This window comes from Oncorhynchus kisutch, linkage group LG4, assembly GCF_002021735.2.
Source record: "Oncorhynchus kisutch isolate 150728-3 linkage group LG4, Okis_V2, whole genome shotgun sequence".
Lineage (NCBI taxonomy): Eukaryota > Metazoa > Chordata > Actinopteri > Salmoniformes > Salmonidae > Oncorhynchus > Oncorhynchus kisutch.
The window spans coordinates 61,671,074-61,693,026 of NC_034177.2; the positions used below are offsets into that span (position 1 = coordinate 61,671,074).

Genomic DNA, 21,953 nt, shown 5'->3' on the forward strand with positions numbered 1-21,953 from the left:
ATCAGCTCGGCGCTCGCCGCTAACCAACACACAGACAGATTTGTTTCTCCTGGATGGCACTGTGGGAGCCTCCGCAACATATGGGCCTAAAATAAAGAAATATGCTGCCTGGTTTAGATGGACAGTCTATCTCTCTACCCTCAGTGGGGAAAACAGAGACAGACGTTCTTCCCTTCTTCCCACCATCCCTGGGTTCAAATAACATTTGAAATCACTTCAAATACTTTAGCTGGGCTGGGCTTGACTCAGATTGCCTGGCGCAGTGCAACCAATATAAAAGTCCCAAAAGTGCAAACCCCACCCATTGAAATATTTCAGATAGTTTTTATACCCAGGTCCACTTCCTACCAACCTCAGCACAACAGTGTTCAAAAGAATGGCTCTCTGACAGCGTTGTGCAGAGTTATGACAACAAGCGTGTGCTTGAGTTATACAACAACAGATATGAACATGCGTATTTCCCATTCCTGAGCACCCATTCGTGCTAGTCCATATGACATGCTAAAATGTGGCCCATCAATAGATGTATTTTGTCTGTGTCATTTAAGCAGCTGAGCTAATGATGCAATGTTGACATTTATCAGCCTTTCTCCTAAGGTAACCACAGGCCTCTTTTACTGCTTCTCCTGTGATGTATCCCTTTTCTATATACAACAAGGCAATAGACTGTGGCATTTATGTGTGCCGTACTTCCAATAGATTGTTTTTTATGAGTTATAAATCTATTTAAGAGCCTTGTGAAGAGACACAATATTCGCAGAGCTGGCTTCGCTAACACATTTGCCTCAGGCTCTTCCTTCCACTCTAAAAACATTATGTGTTTTACAACCAGAAATATTCCACCTTGTACCCTAAATGCTGCTACTATGGAGAAATACAAGTTTTAAAAACCCATTGAAATGTAATATTTCCATTGGTTACTTACCGGCATGCATACAATGGGCTACAGAGGCTGTTTTGCGTAAGTTGAATGGGATGTGGAATAGGTGGTAGGCTGGTGAGAACAAGGAGAGAGGAGGCAGTGTGCAAGAGATTGTGGGAATGATTGCTGGATCGGAGAGAGATGTGTCAGGCCTGGGAACACAGACATGTGTTGTCCCTGTGCGGTGGCTGTCATCAATCTTCTCTTAAGAAGGGCTAGTGCCCCCCATAGGAGTGGCGGCCTCTGTGACCCCTAACCCTGATCGGTAGTCCGTGAGGAATTCATTAACCTGCCTGAACACACCTCTCCGTCTGTGTGTTTACAATTAACCTGAACAGACAGTATAGACACACACACACAGACCCGTCTGCTCGCCCCGCACCCATGCAAGCAAGCAGTCAAGAACGCAGGCACGTGCCGGGCATGCACGCATGAACACACACGTGCATGCGAGTGTGCCTGGTGCGTGCATGCGTATGTGCTTGCATTCCTGTCCGCTTGCTTGCATGGGTGCGGGCGAGCAGGCGGGCCTGTGCATGCTTGTGTGTGTGTGTGTCTACAGATACAGACAGGGGCTGTCTGTTCAGGTTAATTGTATTCACACAGACGGAGAGGTGTGTTCATTCCACACACACACACACAGTTAGTCTGAGGAGCGGGCATCTGGGGTCCAGCATCACTCACCTCTCCCACTAGCAGCAGATGTGAAAGGGTCTGTGAAAGGGTCGAGACCGTGGAGCATAGGTGTCCAACTTTATAAATTCAACAGACTTTTAAATGTGGACATTTAATCAATAGATCCTCTCTGAGTTTAGCAGGAAGTGAGCCTTGGGGAGAGAAGGGCAGAAGGGAGCGTACAACATGGAAGTCTGTTAGAGCTGGATACATTGTAGGCCTGTATAATAACTAAACCCAATTGTATCATGCCTACCTCCAACTCCCTGTGCATACTTAAAAAAAAAAAGAAAGTATGTTCTATTCTGATCTGTGTAAGAGAGGAAAAGGTACGTTTCACTTTCGATTGGCAGAAAATCTGGTGCCATGAAATATATTCAGAGCTATTCAACACTTTTTAAGAACATTAGAGACGTCTGGTAAAGGAAGAACTGATGAACATTTCGAGAGCTTGGGACTTAAAGGCTCCTGAGTTATTGACATAGCCTTGTTCTGTTCAATGTTCTCTACCTACAGTATATAGTACTCTAAATACCCCAATTTAATTTTGTTGAGTTCAAGAGTACAATATAAAAAATGCTGACACCATTCAAACCAATAAGTGTTTGGAACTTTAAAGCCAATTATCTGAGAATGATCTTTTTGCAGATAGAACCTTATAGTCCCAAGCTTTAGATTTTTGAAACATTTTGATTGATTTAACCCTCCCAATGTGGGAGACCTGGAGAGATGCCAAGCACTTTTTCATTGTCTTCGTCTTAACACCCCTGTTCCTTCTTTAAAAGTCTCTGTCAACATAGCATGGTGACATGAACTCCCTACAATTCTCATCTGTGTCACCGTATACCCAAACTGCCTGAAAATACCATGGGTCATTTTCACAGACACAATGTTCCATTGTAGGTGTCTAATTGTCTACGAGAACATTAACATTTCATCTGTAATCCTTTTGAAATATTACAATTGAGCAATTTCTTCTGTCGGACTGAAAATGCAATTTACAAATGGCAAATTGGATTATGGGTTTGCAGAATTCTTGATGTGTTACAGGTTAGCTGGAGTAATGGATTTGGATACCACCAGACTGTGTGATGAGTGTCATTAGACTGTTGCCCTGGTGATGTGGGGACTGGTGTATTCTCAACCTCTTTTATTGCTGTTCTGCTTTCAGAACCCAGAACAATCTCACATAACTTTTGAAACCCACTTTTGTCACATTTTCTATGATCCAGAATCTCTTCAACTGTGATTTTTCATTTGATTGCTGGTGAATATGACTCCCACGGATACTTTTTGCAATGCATTCAATGCATTCATGTATTTTTGGTTTTGTATACAGGATACTTCATCCACAGTGACAGAATGTTCTCCACCCACTGCTGATGCCAACGTTTCTCAATACGCATGTCTGAGACGGACAACCACGGAAAATCACAACAAGATATTCACGGTAAGGAAAAACAACATATACAATCAGTCTTTGTTAAGCTATTCCACCTTTATTGCTGCTATAAAGCATATATCCTAGTAAATACTACAGTATCTTATTTGCATATACCCTGCCCATTCCATTTGGGGCGGCAGGGTAGCCTAGTGGTTAGAGTGTTGGACTAGTAACCGGAAGGTTGCAAGTTCAAATCCCAGAGCTGACAAGGTACAAATCTGTCGTTCTGCCCCTGAACAGGCAGTTAACCCACTGTTCCTAGGCCGTCATTGAAAATAAGAATTTGTTCTTAACTGACTTGCCTAGTAAAATAAAATTAAATTCCCCTCCCCATATTGCAATTTATGCCACCATTAAGGGAGAAACCTACATGCCAAGTATATACCATATAGTATTGTGTTCCCTACAGGTTATAGAAAAGAGCAGAAGCTCTGAACATTTAGTTCAGTTTATGAAAGGAGAAAGCCTGAACAATTTATTCGGACCCCAGTCCTTCCTGCCTGCCTCTCTGTCTGTCTGTCTGTCTGTCTGTCTGTCTGTCTGTCTGTCATGGAAAATTTGCTCTGTTAGTATTTTTCCAGTAGGTTTCTTGAAGGTGAAAGCTTCCACTTCTATTTCAAAGATAATAAAACAGGAACGCTATACTAAATGCTACAGTATTGTCTGCAAAAACACAACATTATAGTACAGTCTGCAAAAACACAACATTATAGTACAGTCTGCAAAAACACAACATTAATTACTACAGTATATACTATAGTTTTATTTTACTATATTATTTATACCAGTTAACTATAAATACTACAGTATAATAGATTATACTACAGTAAATACTACAGTATCAGTATTCATTGTAGTGTTTTTTGTACTTTAGTCCGCATTAACAGTGGTAGTCCACAAAAACACTACAGTGAATACTATAGTATTTAGTCTTTTTTGTATGTGGGTCTGCCTTGCTTCACATACCAATGCACTGACTCTGGCCCCCATCAGATACATTAACCTACAAATGAGAAGCATCTGCAGGTATGTCATGATGAAGGCACAACAGCTGAGGTGCCCGCAAGGGCTGGAAAGGGCTGACCCTTATGCTGGGCATGCCACACTGATATGGGCAGTGGATGTGTTGCTTCTCACCAACAATGATGGATCTTTCTCCATGCCATTGGGCAGCTAGTGGCCAACACCAGGGGAAGGGGGATGGGGCGGGGAATGGGGAGGGGTGTTGTTGATAGCACACGTTTTCAGACTGGCTGTGATAGAGGGTAATACTGCAGCTTGCCATTGCATTGTGTGCGGTAATGTTAAGCTGCACAACAACAATGCCGCTTCTCACAAACATTATTAAAAAATAACTTTCCCGATAAATCTCACGGACAGTATTTAATACTCGCTGCCAGTGTGTAATGTAGTCTTTATGTGCACTGTGAGGGCTGTTTTGCTGACAGTCCAAGGTGATCAAAAGCACCTTTAAAGAATAGTCAGAGTTAGGGAATACATTTGAGAGATATTGCATGGAAGCATATTGTATCTGATTCTTCCGCTGATGCGATTCCAAACTTCCAGTTGGGGCTGTGTGTGTGGGAGGTTGGTGGCTTGGTGATGATGAGTTCCTCCAAGCCTTATAAAGCAGAGCTTACTCGGAGCCTATGGAGACATCTGTTTCATAATGAGTTTCACTTCTCCCTGACTGACTACACATGCACACTCTCACACTTGCAGACATGCATGTAAGAACGCAGGCATATTCATGTGACACACACACACATACACACACACACACACACGCACGCGCGCATCAACTGGGAGTGGTGCTCGGTTCCCCTTCTCCTGTTCCTTTCCACCGCATTAGCTCTCTAATCACCTGGCTGATGATTCCCTCATTATTCTCCTTCAACATACATCACTCACCAGTGTTATTGGTGCTAATAAATGTCAGTTCAACCTGTGGCTGTGGAGGTGAGATACAGGTAATTAAACTAAATCCTAATATCCCAAAGAGATGTTGAGCTTTTAGATGTCAATTCTGCTGTTATGGCTTTGATCATCAGTAAGGTTTAAGACCGGGGAGGTCTGGTGAAATATCAAAGATCATGAATGAACGACAAAACGTCATCACCTGAGAGGTTTCTATACAGGGAGCAACACAGCTAAAAATGTGGAGATAATATTCTGTTTAATTTGCTGTAAATTCAATGTATACAGTTTGAAAAGCACATTATCCAAAGCAAACGTTCAACATATAAGAGAAAACTGGTGGGTGAGTGTGTGTTTATGTCTACCTGTCATCAGGCCTGTGTAAATGTGTCAGACGTACTGTAGGGCAGCTATTCTCAACCGGTGGGTCACGACCCAAATTTAGGTCATGGGAGGTTTTGAATGGCCATGAATGTCTGAGTAAAAAAAAAAAAAAAGAACTTAAATGACTAAAAGCAGGTAGAAAAAGTGTGTAGAAATGATTATAAACCTATTTATTTTACATTTTTATAATAAACCTATTTTTTCTTCAATCACAGTTTTTTTTTCAATATAGAGTTATTAGCAGTGCTATTTAGCAGATGTGGTTGATTTTGTGGTCTCAAACCAGTGTGCTTGACAGTCTTCATCAAGAATATGGTAACAATGGACATTGAAAAAGATGGGACTGGTGTTTCCTTGGTATGTTTACTGACCAATATAGCATTAAAAATAATTTTCCAGATAGCATTTTGGCAACAACAAAAAAACGCAATGCGAATGCGAACCTCAACCTGGTTCAATTTGGGTCCCAAGGCAAAACCAGTTGAGAACTACTGCTGTAGGAGATCCGTCAGGTTGAGAGGAAGTGTGAGAGGAAGCAGCACATGCTGCCATGGGAGGAGCCAGAAGGTGTAGGAGGAGGAAGCACTAGGAACCAAGAGGTGTCAGGATCAGGAAAAGAGGATGAGTATGATCTTCCCAACAGCACCCCAGGCAGCTGTCAATCAGCTGACAGAAGCCCCTCCCCAGGGCCACACATGAATTCTCTCTCTCTCTCTCTCTCTCTCTCTCTCTCTCTCTCTCTCTCTCTCTCTCTCTCTCTCTCTCTCTCTCTCTCTCTAATCTCACCTTTTCAGTCATTACTTCTCTCTCGCCTTGTGTCTTGCGTAGGTTCAATTCAATTCAAGGGGCTTTATTGGCATGCAAAACATATTTCACAAAAGTGAAATAACAGAAATATTACACTCACAAAAGTTCCAAAAGACATTTAAAATGTCATATTATGTGCGATAAATAAATTAACATAAATATGGGATGTATTTACAATGGTGTTTGTTCTTCACTAGTTGCCCTTTTCTTGTGGCAACAGGTCACAAATCTTGCTGCCATGATTGCACACTCTGGTATTTCACACAATAGATATGGGAATTTATCAAAATTGGACTTGCTTTTCGAAGTCTTTGTCGGTCTGTGTAATCTGAGGGAAACATGTGTCTCTAATATGGTCATACATTTGGCAAGAGGTCAGGAAGTGCAGCTCAGTTCCCACCTCATTTTGTTGGCAGTGTGCACATAGCCTGTCTTCTCTTAAGAGCCAGGTCTGCCTACAACGACCTTTCTCAATGGCAAGGCTATGCTCACTGAGTCTGTACATAGTCAAAGCTTTCCTTAATTTTGGGTCAGTCAAATTGGTCAGGTATTCTGCCACTGTGTACTCTCTGTTTAGGGCCAAATAGCATTCTAGTTTGCTCAGTTTTTTGTTAATTCTTCCCAATGTGTGAAGTAATTATCTTTTTGTTTTCTCATTATTTGGTTGGGTCTAATTGTGTTGCGGTCCTGGGGCTCTGTGGGGTCTGTTTCTGTTTGTGAACAGAGCCCCAGGACCAGCTTGCTTAGGATAATTCTTCATGCAGAGTCTCAATTTGGTATTTGTCCCGTTTTGTGAATTCTTGGATGGTGAGCGGACCCCAGACCTCATAGCCATAAGCCATGGGTTCTATAACTGATTCAAGTATTTTTTGCCAAACCCTAATTGGTTTGTCAAATGTTATGTTCCTTTGATGGCATAGAAGGGCTTTCTTGCCTTGTCTCTCAGATCGTTCACAGCTTTGTGAAAGTTACATGTGGCGCTGATGTTTAGGCCGATGTTTGTATGTTTTTTTGTGTGCTCTAGGACAACAGTGTCTAGATGGAATTTGTATTTGTGGACCTGGCAACTGGACCTTTTTTTGAACGCCATTATTTTTATCTAACTGAGATTTACTGTCCGGCCCCTGGTCTGTCAGAATCTGTGCAGAAGATCTAGGTGCTGCTGTAGGCCTTCCTTGGTTGGGAACAGAAGCACCAAATCATCAGCAAACAGTACATATTTTACTTCAGATTCTAGTAGGGTGAGGCCGGGTGCTACAGACTGTTCTAGTGTCCTCGCCAATTTGTTGATATATACACTGCTCAAAAAAATAAAGGGAACACTAAAATAACACATCCTAGATCTGAATGAATGAAATATTCTTATTAAATACTTTTTTCTTTACATAGTTGAATGTGCTGACAACAAAATCACACCAAAATTATCAATGGAAATCAAATTTATCAACCCATGGAGGACTGGATTTGGAGTCTCACTCAAAATTAAAGTGGAAAACCACACTACAGGCTGATCCAACATTGATGTAATGTCCTTAAAACAAGTCAAAATGAGGCTCAGTAGTGTGTGTGGCCTCGACGTGCCTGTATGACCTCCCTACAACACCTGGTCATGCTCCTGATGAGGTGGCGGATGGTCTCCTGAGGGATCTTCTCCCAGACCTGGACTAAAGCATCCGCCAACTCCTGGACAGTCTGTGGTGCAACGTGGCGTTGGTGGATGGAGCGAGACATGATGTCCCAGATGTGCTCAATTGGATTCAGGTCTGGGGAACGGGCGGGCCAGTCCATAGCATCAATGCCTTCCTCTTGCAAGAACTGCTGACACACTCCAGCAACATGAGGTCTAGCATTGTCTTGCATTAGGAGGAACCCAGGGCCAACCGCACCAGCATATGGTCTCACAAGGGGTCTGAGGATCTCATCTCGGTACCTAACGGCAGTCAGGCTACCTCTGGCGAGCACATGGAGGGCTGTGTGGCCCCCCAAAGAAATGCCACCCCACACCATGACTGACCCATCGCCAAACCGGTCATGCTGGAGGATGTTGCAGGCAGCAGAACGTTCTCCACGGCGTCTCCAGACTTTCACGTCTGTCACATGTGCTCAGTGTGAACCTGCTTTCATCTGTGAAGAGCACAGGGCGCCAGTGGCGAATTTGCCAATCTTGGTGTTCTCTGGCAAATGCCAAACATCCTGCACGGTGTTGGGCTGTAAGCACAACCCCCACCTGTGGACGTCGGGCCCTCATACCACCCTCAGGGAGTCTGTTTCTGACCGTTTGAACAGACACATGCACATTTGTGGCCTGCTGGAGGCCTCCTCCACGTCTCCTGATGTACTGGCCTGTCTCCTGGTATCGCCTCCATGCTCTGGACACTACGCTGACAGACACAGCAAACCTTCTTGCCACAGCTCGCATTGATGTGCCATCCTGGATGAGCTGCACTACCTGAGCCACTTGTGTGGGTTGCAGACTCAGCCAGGAAGCATAGGAACTGAGAAGTGGTCTGTGGTTATCACCTGCAGAACCACTCCATTATTGGGGGTGTCTTGCTAATTGCCTATAATTTCCACCTGTTGTCTATTGCATTTGCACAACAGCATGTGAAATTTATTGTCAATCAGTGTTGCTGTCGTATGTTTTTTCCCCCATAACCACTTTCCATCAATTTGTATCGCAGACCCTCATGCCAAATTTAGTCAAAAGCTTATTTGAAGTCAAAAAAGCATGAAACAGCAGGGGTTCAAACTGTAGAACCCAGTTCCCAAATTTGAATATAAAATGGATTTATCAAACAAAAGTATGCTTAATTTTATCTCTGGGACCCACAGATTACTGAACGTAAGTACATTATTTACCAGAGGTGAATGTATCAAACCAGTTGCCATGATAAAATGTTTTTGTTGTTGTGCACTCTCCTCAAACAATAGCATGGTCTTTTTTCACTGTAATAGCTACTGTAAATTGGACAGTGCAGTTAGATTAACACAAGCTTTTAAGCTTTCTGCACATATAAGACATGTCTATGTCCTGGAAAGTTGTCTGTTACTTACAACGTCATCATAGTCACATTAGTGCACGTTAGCAACAACCGTCCCGGTATAGGGACAATGATCCCGTGTAGGTTAATGATAATGCTGAGGATTTTCCCAAGGTTTCTTCATATTGGGGTCAAATTTATCTCACTGCCTATGTTGCTGTACTGTAATTTACTCTCTCTCTCACATACATACACGCTTGTGCACACTCCCACACACAGAATCTCCTCTCCTGTTCATTCAGGTCTAGCCTACCCCTCATCTCCATCATTCAGTCAATCTTCCTCAGTCATAATTCTACTCCCAGCCTGCCACACACTGATCCAAATATTGACATGTGTGTCCCGGTTGATTGACATGCTACATTAACGACTTTCAAACTGATGGCAACACAGACATCGCTACACACACACACACACACACACACACACACACACACACACACACACACACACACACACACACACACACACACACACACACACACACACACACACACACACACACACACACACACACACTGGTCTCTGTTACTAATGAGAGGAGAGGAATCGAGGTAGAGAGAGGAAGAGATAAAGGGCTAAAGGTCTTTGATTTTGTTTCCTTTCATCATACGGCCTCTGGTGATTGTCCAGCATGTCGATAGCAGCATGAAGGCAGTCAGTGTGCTTGACTGATCTTCAACTGCATCACCCTGTGTAGGTGCAACTTACACAAACATAGCAGGTACCAAACAGCAGTCTGACTGAATACAACCAGTCCTCACTATGGGCTCTTTCTATCTTGGCCTCGACAGACTCTTGGCCTCTCAGACACATTGGAGACAGTGCTGGGTGGTAAACTGGGATGCTACATCAACTCTGCATGAACTAACTCTCCCTCCAGCCTTTACTTTTCATTAATTAGACCAAAGCAAATTTGCCTGTCCTCCCCAGCATTGGCTCTGTGCTGGAGGTAGGAAACCTGACAGCTGACAGACTAGCCTCCAAGGGAGATGAGAGGGCCAGGGTGTGTTGGTGCTGCTCATCTGTTCAGGTTGGTTCAGGAGCAGGCCGTGCGCTTTAGGAGCCCGCTGACTGCAGCACAGTCTCTGTACGACTCTGCTGGTAGCGACTCAGCACAGAGCCATCTGTCTCCTCGAGCTCTAGGTGAGACGTCAGTGAAATGTCAATTAGATGTAGCTGACAAAAGGACCTACTGTAAGCTGTTAGTATGAGTATGGTGCTCTGAAGTCTTATGTTACTGTACAGTGCTTCTAGTGGACAAACAGAGCAAATATTTTAGCATGAGCCGGTGGGAAAACCACTCTGTAGGTCTACATTCCTTTTTAAGTGATTCTACTAGAATCATTGTGCACACCTGGCCCCTATTCCCACTGATTGTATTTTTATTTTTGTGCCCCTTGTTCACCATGGTCTTGTCGATTATTGTTACAATGTCCGTTGGTGCGTGTGAGTACCTGTGCTGGGTGTTTTGGGCTCTCGTCCCCTTGTGGATTGCACAGATGATTATGGGTCTCATCCCATGCGTTAATCATTGTGCGTGTGTGTTATTTATTCGAGGTACTCCTCGCTCTTTTGTTTTGGGATTCTACCCTGTGTTTTGTTATGTGTTTGTTTGGTCTTCGCCCCCATGCCTTTACACGGCACACCGTATATTGGGATGAATAAAAAAAACTATTACGTATTCCTGCACCTGTCTCCTGATCCTTCGTACCAACGTGACAAGGTGTAAAACTGTACAGTGAAATTCTTACCTTAAGAGCTCTTTGCGAACAATGCAGTGATAATGATAGTATAGATAATAATAGAAAATAGAATAAAATATACAAATAAAAATGACACGAACTACGATGTGAGTTAAAGAAACACGAGAAGTATATCTAGGTCAGTGCCAGTACATTATTCAATGTGCAGGGGTACTGGAGTGGTTGAGGTGGGTTTATACATTAAATGTGACTGGTAGTAGAATATACATGTAAACAGGAGTAATAGTGACCAGTAGTAGTATAAATAAATAGTGGTAATGGCTATCAATAATAATGGACAGCAACGTAATGGAGTAATACATCTCATCAATAATCATTTTAGCAGCCATGTAGGTTGTGTCTGGGTGGGTGGAGACCTGTGGATGGGTATACTTAGTGTGGATAGTCTGTGGGAGAGGGAGACCAGCAGTTGTTCGCCATTTAACAGTTAAGGCCAGGGGATAGAAGCTGTTTAGGAGTCTTTGTCTGAGCCTTCATGCACCGGTACCACCTGCAGGATGGGAGCATGGAGAACAGTGCATGTCTCGGGTGGCTGAAGGCTTAGGCAATTTTTCGGGCCTTTCATGAGCTACAGGAAACAGAGGGGGGTGCACACCCCCATCGATGGGGCCGCAGTGGAGAGGGCCAAGAGCTTCAAGTTCCTCTGTCCACATCACTGAGGACTTAACATGGTCCTCTCAAACCAGAACTGTCGTGAAGAAGGCACGGCAATGTCCCTTCTCCCTCAGGAGGCTGAAACTATTTGACATGGCCCCTCAGATCCTCAGGAACTTTTACAGCTGCACCATTGGTTGTAACACCGTCTGGTATGGCAACTGCAAGGCACCCGACCACAAGACGCTACACATAATGATGAATACGGCCCAATACATGACTGGGGCCAAGCGCCGTGCCATCCAGTACCTCTACACCAGGCGGTGTTATTGGAAGGCCCAAACAATTGTCAGACTCCAGACTCCAGCCACCCAAGCCATAGATTGCTCTCTCTGCTACCACATGGCAAGCTGTACCAGTGCACAAATTCTGGAAACAACAGGACCCTGAACAGCTTCTACATAAGACTGCTAAACAAGACTGCTAAATAGCTCATCAAATGGCTATCCGGTCTAACTACATCAACACTTTCTTTGCACTAAGACCAAGAAGGCAGAATCACTTTCCTTTAATGCATCCATGATGGAAAGAAAATGGCCTTTTATTAATGTGTACGCTCCGTTATTCTCTGAATATCACATTTTTTTTGTGTGAAAGGTAACGACCTGGCTTTACGGATTTGACTGGTTTATGACTCAATGACACCACCCCCTGTTAGAGGGGAATAAAGCATCCCAAGAGTTAACACACAGAAACGTTGTTGACACGGAGGAGAAAATGAATATTGGGATGGAAATGGGGATGTACATAGGGATACTTCTCCAAGGTACAATGAATATTCACATACAGGCTACAAATCAAATACCCTTTTATGGTCGCATACACGTGTGTAGCAGATGTTATTGTGGGTGAGGCAAAATGCTTGTGTTCTTAGCTCCAACAGTGCAGTAATATCTAACAATGCACAACAATACATACAAATCTAAAAGTTCAAGAAAAATATAAATATTTAGACGAGCAATGTCGGTGTCCGGAGTATAAATATGTGGTGTGATGTACAGACATTATGGACAGTATGTGGATAGAATACAGTACATAGTATACCTGAAGAATGCATGGGTAGAATAGCATATGTACAGAATATTGACTAGAGTACAGCGTACGGTATACATATGCAATAGGTAAAACATTATCCAAGTGACCAGTGTTCTATCTCTATGTAGATAGGGCAGCAGCCTCTAAGGTGCAGGGATAAGACACATTTCTTCAGCCTCCTGAGGTCGACGAGGCGCTGTTGTGCCTTCTTCACCACACTCTGTGTGGGTGGAGCATTTCAGATCGATGTGTACGCCAAAGAACTTGAAACTTTTCACCTTCTCCACTGCGGCCTCGTCGATGTGGATGTGGATGGGGGTGTGCTCTCTCTGCTGTCTCTTGTAGTCCACGGTCGAGGGAGAGGTTGAGGTTGAGGGAGAGGTTATTTTCTTGGCACCACTCCGCCAGGGGCCTCACCTCCTCCTCGTAGGCTGTATGTTGGTCAAATCTCTTTGGTGTTGGCAGAGCAGAGTAGTGAATGGACATGAATGAGCTATACCCATGTCATGTAATGGCATAGAACTATAATGGCGACATATGATAATACACTGCAGCAATAAACACTAGGCTATTACAGAGCAATACTCGATAACAAGGACCGTACCTAAGGACTGTATCTAAGCATACATTATAGTAGAGTAGGCTAATGACTAGCATTGTTTGCTAACAAGGAATAAACAACGGCAGTGTGAGAAAGGACTGTATTTACATGACGGTAAGTTACCTAAAGCCGAGCTACAAGTAGGAGACAGCAAACATACACACCATAATATATCAATTACTATGACAACTTATAGATGCATACAAAGCCAAGTTAAACAGCAACTACAACTTACTTTGTGTTCACGCATCCCATGCATATAACTCCACCCATGATGACACTGTCAGGCTCAGGGCAATATTTATACCCTTGCGGGAGCATGCAATGGGCCTATCTGGCCTGTGCAGGGCTAGCTATGAGCATCTGACTAATCAGATAATGTGTGATCGGTGCATGGACAGAGTGTGGAGTGCATGGAGATAGTCTGATTGGCTGAAACCCCGAGCTGGGGGTGATCGATTTCTCTCACATGAGGGGTAGCTAGACTGCGAGATATAAACAACAACACACACACTGGAAATGAGTCCCACAGCGCCCTCGGAAGGGGGATTCTGTAACAGATAGAATGACCTGAATTCCATATGGTTATTGGGACAGACATGAATGCCATTTTGGACATGCGAGACAAATCTAATGAGATCAACTACAATCCACATACAACCAAGGCTCTCCAGAATATGATATTTGATTACAACCTCAACCTTGATGCCTTGCGAGTCAATAATCCTAAAGCAAAAGAGTACACTTTCTACTCAAACAGGCATAAAACATTCTCACAAATGGATTTCATACTATAATCTACACCATTTTCTTTAATCAAATCAATTAAAATGTTATATGTTACATGCGCCAAATACAACACATTGAGAGAGAGGTTGTTGTCCTGGCACCACACTGCCAGGTCTCTGACCTCCTCCCTATCGGCTGTCTCATCGCTGTCGGTGATCAGGCCTACCACTGTTGTGCCGTCAGCAAACTTAATGATGGTGTTGGAGTCGTGCTTGGCTACCCAGTCATGGGTGAACAGGGAGTACAGGAGGGGACTAAGCATGCACCCCTAAGGGGCCACAATGTTGAGGATCAGCGTGGCAGATGTGTTGTTGCCTACCCTTACCACTTGGGGCGGCCCGTCAGGATGTTCAGGATCCAGTTGCAGAGGGAGGTGTTTAGTCCCAGGGTCCTTAGCTTAGCGATGATCTTTGTGGGCGTTATCGTGTTGAACGCTGAGCTGTTGTCAATGAACAGCATTCTCACATAGGTCTTCCCTTTGTCCAGGTGTGAAAAGGCAGTGTGGAGTGCAATAGAGATTGCATAATCTGTGGATCTGTTGGGGCGGTGTGCAAATTGGAATGGGCATAGGGTTTTTGGCATGATAGTGTTGATGTGAGCCATGACCAGCCTTTCAAAGCACTTCATGGCTACCGACGTGAGTGCTACGGGGTGGTAATAATTTAGGCAGGTTACCTTCGCTTTCTTGGGCACAGGGACTATGGTGGTCTGTTTGAAACATGTTGGTATTACAGACTCGGTCAGGGAGAGGTTGAAAATGTCAGTGAAGACACTTGCCAGTTGCCACTTGCCAGCACATGCCTTGAGTACTTGTCCTGGTAATCTGTCTTGCCCTGCGGCTTTGTGAATGTTGACCTTTTTAAAGGTCTTGCTCACATCAGCTATGAAGATCGTGATCACACAGTTGTCTGGAACATCTGGTTCAATCTTAGTCCTGTACTGATGCTTTGCCTGTTTGATGGTTTGTCTGAGGGCATAGCAGGATTTCTTATAAGCGTCTGGATTAGTGTCAAGCTCCTTGAAAGCGGCAGCTCTGGCCTTTAGCTAGGTGAAGATGTTACCTGTAATCCATGGCTTCTGGTTGGGAAATGCACGTTACAGTCACTGTGAGGACGACGTAGTCGATGCACTTATTGATGAAGCCGGTGACTGAAGTGGTATACTCCTCAATGTCATTGGATGAATCCCGGAACATATTCCAGTCTGTGCTAGCAAAACAGTCCCGTAGCGTAGCATCCGAATCATCTGACCACTTCCGTATTGAGCGAGTTACTGGTACCTCCTGCTTTAGTTTTTGCTTGTAAGCAGGAATCAGGAGGATAGAATTATGGTCAGATTTGCCAAATGGAGGGCTAGGGAGAGCTTTGTATGCATCGCTGTGTGTGGAGTAAATTCGGTCTTTTTTCCTCTGGTTGCACAAGTGACATGCTGGTAGAAATTAGGAAATGAACCAGCCAGCTCTATATTATCTGTGTCATCATTCATCCAAGTCTCTGTGAATCATAAGATATTACAGTTTTTAATATCCCGTTGGTAGGATAGTCTTAACCGTAGATCGTCCAGTTTTTTTCTCCAATGATTGCACATTGGCCAATAATACTGAGGGTAGTTTTGGTTTACCTATTCGTCTGCAAATTCTTACACAGCACCCCGCCCTCATCCCCCTTTTTCTCCATATTTTCTTCACGCTGATGAAGGGGATTTGAGCCTTGTCCCGACAAAGCAGTATATCCTTCGCGTCGGACTCATTAAAGAAAATATCTTTGTCTAGTTCGAGGTGAGTAATCACTGTACTGATGTCCAGAATCTCTTTTCGGTCATAAGAGAAGGTAGCAGCAACATTATGTACAAAGTTAGTTACAAACAATGTTGGTTGGGAGCCTATAAAATGGTAGCCCTCTCTTCTGGCATCATTATAGCCGGAGAAAGAAAAAAATTGATACCTGGCAACCACAACTACTACTGCAAACGGCAAATCTTAGAATGTGCTAAAAGAGCCACAAGATGCAATTTCAACGTTTCATTACTACAAAATCCTACACCCTATGATCAATTTGACATTCAACTCACTAATTCATAATGATCTATAGAAATTCAGTTGATTCTATGGGATGCCACCAAAGGTTTTATAAAAACATTATGCAACTGCATTTGCATGTGGGTTGAATAGATCACTACTAAAGAAGATATCAGAATTGGAAAACTATGCAGTTAACAACATTTAAAAGAGTGTTCTCTACAAACACTCTTTTCAGACCAGGTAGTTATTATTCTTTCCAAAGTCAAGACAGAACTTAACTTCTATAAAGAACTGTACACCTCTGATTGTAAATCCACACCAAGCTAGGCAAAGTCCTTTCTCAACAGAGGAAGTCCAAATCTCTCTTAATGAACTCAAAGGGGCATTGGATATCATGAATAAATGGAAATAACCTGGATGGGATGGTATTTTTCCTGAGGTCTATTTAAAGTTTAGAATCAATTAGGTCCACTATTAGTCGAAATGATTAACACAGGTTCATTTGAGAGAGATGTGAATATATGACTAATTTAGCTTTTATTTAGAAATGATAAGGATGCCACCCAGTGTTCTCACTATCACCCCCTATATTTGATAAACACAAATATTAAACTGTTTTCCAAAAGGTTATTGTCCCATCTTGAGACCAAAATTGGTCCACACGGACCAAAGCAGGTTTGTTAAAAACTTTCTCCTCAGATAACCTCCGTAGACTATTACATATCTTCAATTCTTCATCAGAAACAACAGCTCCTTGTGCTGTATTATCTCTCGATGCAGAAAAAGCTTTTGATAGACTAGAATGGTCATATCTCTGGTTTGTCTTGGAACATATGGGAATTGGCTCCAATTTCATTAACTTTTTACTGCAGTGGGCTAAATCAGGGTCACACAGAGTGGTTCCTGGAAGTCTTAAACAAATCTACTTTGAAACAAAGTATACACCTCACACACATGGTTATGGGCTTAAAAAAAGAAGATACCTATACCATGTCAGATATAGAGTTGAAATGTATTCAATTTTGAGTTAGTATCCCAATATTACACTTTATATACATCATAGAAGACTGAAATCTAACACAACTGTTTGACATAGAAACACCGGATTTTTGTCGTAAAAATAAATCCTGTATTTATTATTATGAAATTATGAAATATATTAATAACATTCCACCCATGAGGCCAAAGCGGGCACTTATGGTCATTGAATGCAGGAAAGGGCTGACAATATCTGCTCTGCTACCTTCAGAATAACTAGCAGCAGTAGACAAGGGGATCCAATTTCACCTTTGCTATTGTTATTATCCACGGAACCCCTGACCAATGCAAGTCATCAATTGAAGGAACTCCAAAGTCACTAAAATCTCTTTATACACAAACAATATTTTATTATATTGAGACAATGTTTTTCAATCACTCCCAAACGCATTGAAGTTCATAAATGAATTCAGCTTCATCTCAAGTTATAAAATAAATCTAACCAAATCAGCCCTACTGCCTCTCAAGACCCAGATGGAGGACTCCATCTCTATTTATGGAATCCCAATCATTTCACATTTTAAATACTTGTGAGTAGATATATGTCCATCCTTAGATAAAACTATTGCCAGAAACATTAACGGAACACTCAAATCAATTCAATCTGACCTCAGTAGAGTGAATAATATCCCAGTTGCTGTAGCCCTTTCCTGCAGTCAACGACCAAAAGCGCTCTCTTTGGCCTCATGGGTGGAATGGAATTCATATTTTTCATAATTTCATAATTTCGAAATATTTTTTTTTAAACGATGAAAATCTGGTGTTTCTATGTCAAACAGTTGTTATATTTCATTTTTTATATGTCTTCTGTGACGTATAGAAATTGTAATATTGGGATGCAAAGTCAAAATGTAATACATTTCAACTCTGTCTGACATGGTACAGGTGCCTTCTTTTTTTATCCAATAACCATGTGCGTGAGGAGTATACCATTCTTTAAAGTAGATTTGTTTAACTTGTTATGTCTAGACGTTCCGCTAGCGGAACCCCTCGACAACATCCGGTGAAACTATAAATACTAAACTTTCATGAAATCACACATGCAATACACCAAATTAAAGCTACACTTGTTGTTAATCCAGCCAACGTGTCAAAAATGTCAGATTTCAAAAAGGCTTTACAGCGAAAGCAAACAATGTGATTATCTGAGGATAACACCCCACCAAACAAACACATGACATTCATATTTCAACCCGCCAGGCGTGACACACAACGCAGAAATAACGATATAATTCATGCCTTACCTTTGAAGATCTTCGTTTGTTGGCAATCCAATATGTCCCATAAATATCAAAAATGGTCCTTTTGTTTGATTAATTCCGTCTTTATATCTCCAAAATGTCAATTTATTTGGCGCGTTTGATTCATAAAAACGCTGGTTCCAACTCGCGCAACATGACTACATCTAATAAGTTACCTGTAAACTTGTTCCAAACATTTCAAACAACTTTGCTAATACAATTTTAGGTATATGTTAACGTAAATAATCAATACAATTTAAGACGGGATAAACTGTGTTCAATACAGGACGAAAACAACAAACAGTACACTTCACTCGACCCTCGTTCTGAACTGCTCTACTTCTTCATTTCTCAAAGGAAAAACGTCAACCAATTTCTAAAGACTGACATCCAGTGGAAGCGATTGGAACTGCAAGCAAGTGCCACGGAAATCTAGATCCCCATAGAAAACTAATTGAAAAGAGAGTGACCCCAATTTTTTTTTTAAGATATCAAATATTTTTTTATTGTGAAACAAACAAGAAATAAGACAAAAAAAAATTCGAACTTCAGCGTGCATAACTATTCACCTTCACAAACTCTATACTTTGTAGAGCCACCTTTTGCAGCAATTACATGTGTAAGTCTCTTGTGGTATGTCTCTATAAGCTTGGCACATCTAGCCACTGGGATTGTTGCCCTTTCTTCAAGGCAATACTGCTTCAGCTACCTTCAAGTTGGATTGGGTTCCTCTGGTGTACAGCAATCTTTAAGTCATACCACAGATTCTCAATTGGATTGAGGTCTGGGCTTTGACCAGGCCATTCCAAAATATTCAAATGTTTCCCCTTATACCACTCGAGTGTTGCTTTAGCAGTATGCTTAAAGTTATTGCCCTGCTGGAAGGTGAACCTCTGTCCCAGTCTCAAATCTCTGGAAGACTGAAACAGGTTTCTCTCAAGAATTTCCCTGTATTTAGCGGCATCCACCATTCCTTCAATTCTGACCAGTTTCTCAGTCCCTGCCCATGAAAAACATCCCCAGCATGATGTTGCCACCACCATGCTTCACTGTGAGGATGGTGTTCTCGGGGAGATGAGAGGTGTTGGGTTTCCTTGATAGCCAAAAAGCTCAATTTTATTCTCATCTGACCAGAGTACCTTCTTCCATATGTTTGGGGGGTCTCCCACATGCATTTTGGTGAACACCAAACGTGTTTGCTTATTTTTTTCTTTTAGCAATGGCTTTTTTTCTGGCCACAATTCCTTAAAGCCCAGCTCTGTGGAGTGTACGGCTTAAAGTGGTCCAATGGACAGATACTCCCATCTCTGCTGTTATCTTTGGTCTCTTTGTTGCCTCTCTGATTAATGCCCTCCTTGCCTGGTCCGTGAGTTTTGGTGGGCGGCCCTCTCTTGGCAGGTTTGCTGTGGTGCCATATTCTTTCCATTTTTAAAAATGGATTTAAATTGTGCTCCGTGTTTTATAACCCAACCCTGATCTGTACTTCTCCACAACTTTGTCCCTGACCGGTTTGGAGAGCTTCTTGGTCTTCATGTTGTTGCTTGCTTGGTGGTGCCCCTTGCTTAGTGGTGTTGCATACTCTGGGGCCTTTCAGAACAGGTGTATGTATACTGAGATCATGTAACAGATCAGATAGATTGCTCACAGGTGTACTTTATTTAACTAATTATGTGACTTCTGAAGGTAATTGGTTGCACCAAATACATATGCACACACCACTTTTTGTTTTTTTATGATTATTATTATTTTTAAATATATATCTTTTCATTTCACTACACCAATTTGGACTATTTTGTGTGTCCTTTACATGAAATCCAAATAAAAATCTATTTAAATTACAGGTTGTAATGCAACAAAATAGGAAAAACACCAAGGGGGATGAATACTTTTGCAAAGCACTGTATTTATGCTGAATGTATTATTGGTAATACTCTGTTTGCATTTCTTACTGTTATTTGTCTTTTGAGTGGCAGCCTGCTGGTACATGTTTTATAAATGTATAATTTGAAATTAATAATGTACCCGTATAGCCCCCTCCCCCACCCCAAACAAAAAAATGACAAAATAAATATAAACTTGGTTTAAAAAATATAAAATGAAGAAGGAATTATTGTAATCCTCAATGGGTGTAAAAAACAGAGATCAATTAAAAATTACTTTGAGAAGCTCCGCAGCTCATTAGTGGTGGTGAGTTAAGACAATCAGAAATACTATCAGACATTCCCAAATGAGCACTTTTATAGATTGGGAGCAGGCCATGTACCTCTATGCTTGCTCAGGCACGCTTGCATACTCAACAATGGCAGAACAAAGAACCAGACACATGTTCACATGGAGTGCTCCAAGACAAAAAGGAAACAAACCAAAACTTGTTTCTCACAAGTGTAGCATGGGTTGTGAGCTCTGCAAACAACTTGTCCACTCCGAGATTGAGAACGGTAAATGACTGTAATAATATATTGAATGCAGTGTTGGGACTAATGCAACATTTTTATCAAATTGCTTGGCGTGCCAAGGCAAATACCCTTGCATGCCAGCTGTGGCACCTATGCCATAAGTTGCAGATGCCTGTACCAAACAATTGGAGCTGAGATATTTTCCCCCATCTTCAGTGGAAAGTTGCCCCATACTGTATGGTAGTTCTATGTGAATTATGGCTAAGCTCCCTCTGCTACAGCCAGCTAGCTAGCTTCTCCAGGCAGGCCTACAGTGCAGACAGAGTATCCCACCACAGCAGGAGCCTGCCCTCTCACCCCTCTCAATTAAGGCCTCAATCCTCTCATTATCTCCCTCTGTGAACAGAGCCCAGCTGTGTGTGTGTGTGTGTATGTGTTGGTATGTTGTGTGAGTGTGCATGCATGCGTGTGAACTCCTGTGTGTGTGTGTGCGCGCATACTTGTCGGTGTGTTGGAGGTCATCCTCTCGCTATGTGTTGTAAATGGGTCAGTGGAGTCTCCTGCCAGGCTGGGCTCCGGTCTTGCCTGCTGACCCGAAGCAGCATGTCTGGACAGATCACCCATGGCCTGGCCACGCTGTGGGTGACTGCACTGATCTAGCTCACTACTCAACCAAACCAGGAGAAAAGAAACCTGCCAACTTGGCCACAACTGCTAACATGACCTACTGAAGAGAAACACTGTTTTAAAGGTTGGATTATCTACAGTAAAATTGTCCCCATTTTACCCTATCTGATCTCGTCCTCATCAGTGGCACCTTGTGAATACCTGGGTGGGTGGGGTGGGTGGGGTGGGGGGATAATTCAGCCATTCGCAAAGTGCCACTGATGAGGATGAGATCAGATACGGTAGAATGGGGACAGCTTTACTGTCGCAATTTTACTGAGTTACTCTTCATATAATTAGTTTTTCCTCACAAAAGGGCTTTATTACAGACAGAAATACTCCTCAGTTTCATCAGCTGTCCGGGTGGCTGGTCTCAGACAATCCTGCAGGTGAAGAAGCCGGATGTGGAGGTCCTGGGCTGGCGTGGTTACACATGGTCAGCAGTTGTGAGGCCGGTTGGACGTACTGCCAAATTCTCTAAAACTACGTTGGAGCCGGCTTATGGTAGAGAAAAGAACATGAAATTCTCTGGCAACAGCTTTGGTGGACATTCCTGC

General features: G+C 42.6%; 1 protein-coding gene across 1 annotated transcript in view; it reads left to right on the forward strand.

Moving 5' to 3' along the window:
* The window catches only part of dntt (deoxynucleotidyltransferase, terminal), a 142,869-nt gene that overhangs the window by 22,759 nt on the left and 98,157 nt on the right, over positions 1-21,953 (forward strand). Inside the window, exon 3 of the mRNA XM_020479920.2 lies at positions 2,937-3,047. Within this exon, the coding sequence (XP_020335509.1) occupies positions 2,937-3,047 (111 nt within the window). The remainder of the gene's footprint in view (positions 1-2,936; positions 3,048-21,953) is intronic.